General features: G+C 45.0%; 1 protein-coding gene across 1 annotated transcript; it reads left to right on the forward strand.

Annotated features, from left to right (window-relative positions):
- Positions 1-5,489: 5,489 nt before the first annotated feature.
- HER10_EVM0009280 (uncharacterized protein) lies at positions 5,490-6,674 on the forward strand (the record flags this gene model as incomplete). Its single annotated transcript, XM_035478771.1, has 4 exons — positions 5,490-5,861; positions 5,946-6,134; positions 6,282-6,491; positions 6,552-6,674. The coding sequence occupies 4 exons, from the start codon at positions 5,490-5,492 to the stop codon at positions 6,672-6,674; spliced, it is 894 nt and encodes a 297-aa protein (XP_035337523.1).
- Between the last annotated feature and the right edge of the window lie 213 nt (positions 6,675-6,887).

The following is a 6,887-nucleotide window of genomic DNA, read 5'->3' on the forward strand; positions in this document are numbered from 1 at the left end:
TTACATAAGTTATAGAACTTATAGAATATAATTATAATATTTTTAATTAATAGCTCTAATAATAATAAAATAATTATAGTTATAGTTTTATTTATTAACTTATTAATCTAATTATTATGAGGCTTTATATATTTATTAATAAGTTATTTATAAATATTAACGACCTAATTTTATAATTAGGATATATTATTATTCTTATTAATAAGACCCTTAGTAAAAATAATTTTATAATCTAAAATAATATAATCTATTACTTATTAATAAAAATAAGCGAGTTACTAACTAAGAGTATACTTATATTAAAAATTTATAGGATAATAAATAATATAAATATCGCTTATATAATTTCTATTATACTTAAAGAAATTATAAATTAACTTAACTTTTTATAATTTTTATAATCGTTTATATTAATTTATACTTATTATACGAGTACCTTATTAAGTTAAGTATTATAAGAAAAAACTTATAATTAATATTATAGTCCTTAAATAGTTATATAAATAATAAAAATCCTTAAAATCTATTAAATTAATAAAAATAATAACCTAGCTAACGCTTTATAAAAACTATACTTAATAAGGGTTAAAATAATTCGTTAATAAAAGAAAATAACTATATAAATAAAAATAAGTTATATAAAAAATAAAAAAAAGAAAAAGAGGTAGATCTAATAAGCTAATTAAAGATCAAATTATATTTCTAATTATTATTATTAAATAATAAAAAAAGTAATATTAGATTAGAAGTTTAATTTAATTTTATAATAGTATAGCTACTATTATTAATTATATAATTAATTATTATAGCTTATTTAACTTATAGTTAGAATCTCTTTTATATATATATAATAGAATTATATAGTTAATTAACTTATTACTATGTTAACCTACGGTTCGAACTAATTAATTAATATCCTTGTGATAGGGATATTAATATTATTTACGTAGAGATAACCGACTCCGTACTATGCATTTGAAAGCAGATTCTAGTAGTCATTCTTTTATTTCTATGCTAACTATGTTCCTTTGATAGAATTTGATAGTGAAGCATCCTTATACATCTATCACCTGGGCATGCACCGCGGGACGTGACCAAAGGTCCGCTACACGAAACTGTTTGCACACATGTATTAAGTCAAACCCCCCACTTCCCGGCACCCCCCTGTTTCTGGCACCCACAAAAACGCGAAAATCCACCACAACGCAATGCCCACCCCAACCTCCTTTTATCACAACATTTTCAATTCAGTCCAAATGGGCTCTTTTTGCACATACCTTCTTCTATATCTAATGCCTCAATATAAGATCAGCTTCGTCAGGCTCTCGAGGACATCTCAAACGGCAAGAGTCGAGCCTCATTGGTATGGGATACCACGATCAACCCTCCAACTACGTCTCCAAGGTGGTCAGACTAGGAAAGTGGCTTTTGCTGACTGGCAGAGGCTGTCTCCTGACCAGAGAGTAAGCTGGCACAATGGGTTCGCATTCAGGCTTCGCTGGGCCTCGCACCAACGCACCAACAGGTGAAGGAATTCGCAGAGCGAGTTCTGGCTGCTGCTGGGGATACCAAACCATTAGGAAAAGGCTGGATCTATGCCTTCGTGAGAAGGAACCCTATCATTAAGGTTCAGAGAAGTCGTTCCATCGATTCTAGACGCGTTAATGGGGCATCTACTGAGGTCATTAGGAACTGGTTTAAGTTCCTTGCTATCCCTGAGATCAAGGACATCAAACCAGCCAACAGATATAATATGGATGAGACTGGCATCCTCGAGGGTCAGGGAGCTAATGGGTTAGTGCTGGGCATGGCTGAGACGACGTCTGTTCGCAAGAAACAACCTGGGTCGAGGGCATGGGTCTCTATCATTGAGTGTATCTCAGCCTTGGGTAGGGCACTTCGTCCTCTTATCATTTTCAAGGAAGACGGTCCAACAACAGTGGTTTCCATTACATCTGGTTCCATACGATGGGTGGGAGTTTACAGCAACAGATAATGGCTGGACTACAGACTTAACTGCCATTGAATGGTTAGAGAAGGTGTTTATCCCACAGACTATGCCCGAGGCTGAGGGCGAGGCTCGACTGTTGATTGTGGATGGGCATGGGAGTCATACGACGACAGACTTCATGTGGAATTGCTATATTAACAACAATATCCATTTACTGTTCTTACCACCACACTCCTCTCATGTCCTCCAGCCACTTGACCAGTCTGTCTTCAGCCCTGTTAAGTCAGCCTATCGGAAGGAGCTCGGTTACTTGTCTCAATGGAACGACTCTACCATTATAGGTAAAAGGAACTCCTGGACTGCAGAAGGCTCGACTTGCTGGTCTATCAGTCTCGAACATCAGAAGTGGTTGGAAGTGGACTGGTCTACACCCTGTAGCGATGGTTAAGCCCCTGATGAACCCTATGGTATTACCTGAGCCTTCTGCTGCCCACCACACCCAAACCAACCAGTCGGGGCAAAAAGCGATGCCATAATGGTCAACAAACTACCCCTGTTGAGCCATGGGATTCTGCTTCCTCTGCAGTGGTCTGGTCGACACCCAGGAAGCTGGCAGAGCTCAGCGGTCAACTGCACTTATACACCCAACTCGACAATGATACCAGCACTCAACGGCTGCTGTTCAGGAAGGTGAAAAAAGGCTTCACAGAGCAGGCCTGGCAACTGGCAGCTGCCCAGCAGCAGCTGGCTCACCTGAGGGCCTCACCAACGCTGCAGTTAGGAAGAGGAAGACTGTTCAGATCGATCCCAACACGAAGTTTGCGAACATCAGGGATATCCATCGGGCTCAAATCGAAGCGGGTGAAAAGGAGGTTATTACGGCTGAATCCAGCGACTCTGAATGCCCTAGTGAGGCTGGCAGTTGTATTGTAGTGGGTGTGGTTGAGGATCAATAGTTAATAGTAATGAGGAGGTTGGGTTGTGATCCCATCGTTTTTGTGGGTGCCAGAAACAGGGGGGTGCCAGGAAGTGGGGGGTTTGACTTATGTTCCCTGGCTGCATTCCAGCAACATCGTCATTGGCTGACGTCGCTTAGGTGGAAATGGCTTACGAAGCCTGCATCGCCCCGGCATAGATTTAACATGGCGTCAAATGAAGTGTAAAGCTCGATCCACTTAATGGCAAGTATTCATGGCGGCTTTTGAATTGCTCGTGCAGTATCACTTGCTAGAGCCACAGACCTGTTTTTCGAAGTCTTCTGGAAGGTAGTTGGAGCTCCGTTTCTGGACTGGGACTTTAAACAGATGGGCAGGCGGGGGCAATGGAGGTGTGGGGGTAGAGGCACTGGGGGAACACAGCTGAGGCTGCTCTGCGTGGCGCTAAAATACCGTGGCCGGTGCTTGGAGGGAGTTTGGCGACTCCATCCCATTATTGCAACGAAGTACACTGAAGAAACTCCTGATTAACAACTCTTCATCTGAAGCTAACTTGCAGTCGTGCGGACTGATACCTCAAGAACTTCTATCGTAGTTGGCTGTCCAACAGTAATTACACCAAACAAAGGCCAGTTCTAAGATGTTTCCAAGTCAGCGCACGTTTTTGAAATTGAAAGACCTAACTCGCAAGGACTTTTCCTTCCAAATCGAGAAGACGTCCATGTAACGCAAGGGCATAGGCTGGCAACCATCTAAGGCACGCAGTCTAGGCCGCTTGTGTGGCATGGCAGATCGTCAAAATGCTCTAACCAGAAGTTGGCGTTTCCGGCCTCAAGAACCTAATCCTGACTTCACCGAAGTGCAGCACCTAGCGACCCTTCACTTTCTGGATGAGCATTCCTGCAGGGTGCCCAATATAATGGCGAGAAATCCTAGCCAATCGTCACAATGCGGTTTCCGAGCCCATAGAGTCAGAGGAGATGTGTTTTCGCACTGAACCCAACAAGACAAGATCCCCAAACCCAAACATACAAGCGCCTGAATGGTCATTTCTCAACGCCACGATACAGTCTTTGGTCCCAAAGCTTCGGTATGACAATATCGAATCAAGACGAGCGATCTTGAAATCCAGCTTGTGCGCAAGTATTATTTTCTGGCGATACGCCACGGGATCATCATCTCCACTCGCTAACAGGCTATCCGCGCCAATCTCACATTGGTGTCGTATGTCCCCTTTTCCATAAGTAATTGGCTTCCTGCCGTGATACCGCAATATTCTACTACAGCGTAGCCAGCCCACTTCAAACCACGACAAAAATGAAGAAATCACAGCTATACGAACTACTTTACCTCTCTCTCAGCATCTTCTTTGGTAACGTCCTTGGACAGGATGATCTTGGCACAATGAACGGCTTTGTGGATGTCGAGAGAGCGAACTTCAGGGCTTGATTCGTGCGGGACGCTCAGGTTTTGGCATGTTTAAAACCCATTGGAGACGATTTTGACTTTCTTCCTTTTGACGTTTTGGGGAACCGAGCCCGTGATGGACAATACCATTGGGGCGATTTTACCTATCGATATCGCGCTCAAGGCGACAATACTTAGATTGATGGGGACTCTTCTCAGCAGCGCAAGCCTATCATTGCTCTATCTCATAGCAATGATGTCCTTGTCGCTGCGGATCTGTCGTCCACGCTTCCTTCTGGACCTCTAAAGGTGACTCGAGAATGGCTCAACCTCGACGGCTATCTCGCGCTACGGTTCAACTTGAGTAATGCCGGCAATTCCACCATTGAGATTGGCAGTCTTGGCTTCCCTGCCAAGTTCAACAGCACTTTTACGCATCATCATCCTGCAGACGCCATGGTCGCCTGTTCTCTTTCTGAGCCGTACATCGGCATGGATTCTGGCCAAATTCGTGTCACCCCTATCAAAGGCAAAGGATCAGCCTTAGTTGTCACAGCCCTCATTGGCACTAACTAACCCATGGAAGCTTACCGCAATCTTTTAGAATCGGGTTACGAAGGATCCTGATATGGTAGTCAGACGTTTGAAGGGTTCTACGAATGGCAAGTCCCCAAGAAAGCATGGGCAGAGAACGAGTGGGCTGTTCAGAATGCACATTCTTGGAATCCACCTTCTTCGCAAACGCTGAGCCCTGGTTCAACTCTTTAATTCGGCGTAAGGCTCAGTGTTGTTCCTGAAGGTGTGCGGGGATTTGACAAGGCTGTCCGGAAGACTAGTCACCCCACAGCCGTCAGCATCCCGGGCTACATTCTTCCTAGGAACCTGCCAGGAAGTTTGTTCCTTCAGTCCGATTCTCCCGTTGCCAATATCTCTGTTGACCCTCAAGGATCGCTGTCTGTGACCCTGACGGGAAACGCTACTTACACCTTGACGCCTAGAGAGTCTGCCAGGGGTAGAGCGCGAGTCACTGTGGCGTACAGCGATGGAGAAGTTCAGACGATTCATTACTATATCACGAAGTCCGCTCCTGAAACTTATCAGGCCATGAGGCATTTCCTCACGACTGAAGCACACTTTACCCATGAGTCTGATCCTTTGGTCGTGCGCCCTAAATGATAACCTACGATTGCCAAAGCATGTCGACGGTGACACAAGATCCCAGAGCCTGGGTACCCGGACTTAGCGACGAGGGTGAAGCTGGAGCTTACGTCGCGGCCACCGTCAAGCAAGCTATTTACCCTGACGCCGATGAAGCACGGATTCTTGACGCCTTTGTGGATAATGTAGTCTGGGGGAATATCCAACACGACGACTACGCCGTGCGAAACATTCTCTTCTTCTACGAGCCAGCCGAGGTCCCAGAATTCACGTACGAAGAGTTTGACTGGACCTCGTGGTCATCCTGGAACAAAGGCCGGTCATACGCGGCCGACAGAGCCTACAACTATGTTCACCCCTCGGCGGCATACCGGTCCCTTTACAGAGTTGGACTAGCCTATCCGGGGCTGGTCAGCCAAGACTAGACCTGATATTTCGAAAAAGCCTACCGGACGGCGCTCCGCATCTCAGGTGGCGGTGTTGCGTGGGTGGAGATGGGCTTGATGGGAGAGACCGTATGGAGCGTCATCATGACTGATCTACTCTGTGAAGGGTTCAACAATCAAGCAGCCACTCTGGAAGTACTTATGAAGTCTCGCGCCGAGCACTGGGACTCTGTTGACGCCCCATCTGGGAGTGAAATGGCCTGGGACTCCACTGCCCAAGAGGGCGTCTACCAATGGGCGAGGTAAGATTGTAAAATCCTACCCTAAACACGTATGGCTCTGGCCCAACTAATAGTTGTCCTGCAGACATTTTGGTTTTCAAACATCAATGAATCCGGTTGTCCCAGCGCCGGTTTCCATTCGTTCCCCGACACCTTGCAATAGGACGGCTTCACTGCCGACTACGGCCCGGGAGTTCCTGGAATGGCCCTTAGCTCTGGAACATATGTGGCCGACGATGAGCAAGTTAGTCTCGTTGCTTATGGCGGAGAGATTTCAATCGATGGATCGAACGTTATGGTTGAACCTCGCGACCCTGTCAGGAAGAGAGTCTTCATCGGCCCCCTGGCAGTCTCGATCACGGTTGACGTAGGGGTCATTCAGCGATTCTTTTATAATATTAATACCAAGTCCATCTTTATGACATTGTCTTAGCTTGTAGACGCTCCAAAGGCTATGAACGCTATTGTCTGGACAGATTCGGTACAGGTATTTTGGGAGGTCAGTAGTAATAACTTTGAGGTCGCCCGTGGTGGATGGAAAGTTCCTATGGATTAAGAAAGAGTTAATATTACGCCGTCTCTGAAGTCAGCGTAAGCTAGGCGAATTGGTTCGCTTCAAAGTTTCTGTTCTCTGCCTGAGGCTTTCGCATCTCTATAGTTGCAATTAGCTATAGCGATCAAATTGAGCACGGCACCTTCAAATTGAAGTATTTGCATCATACTGGTCGTTGCAGTTTCTTGTGAGTTGCTTCTTGAGGGCTTGATAATA

Source organism: Colletotrichum scovillei (assembly GCF_011075155.1).
Source record: "Colletotrichum scovillei strain TJNH1 chromosome Unknown Contig00002, whole genome shotgun sequence".
Taxonomy (NCBI): Eukaryota; Fungi; Ascomycota; class Sordariomycetes; order Glomerellales; family Glomerellaceae; genus Colletotrichum; species Colletotrichum scovillei.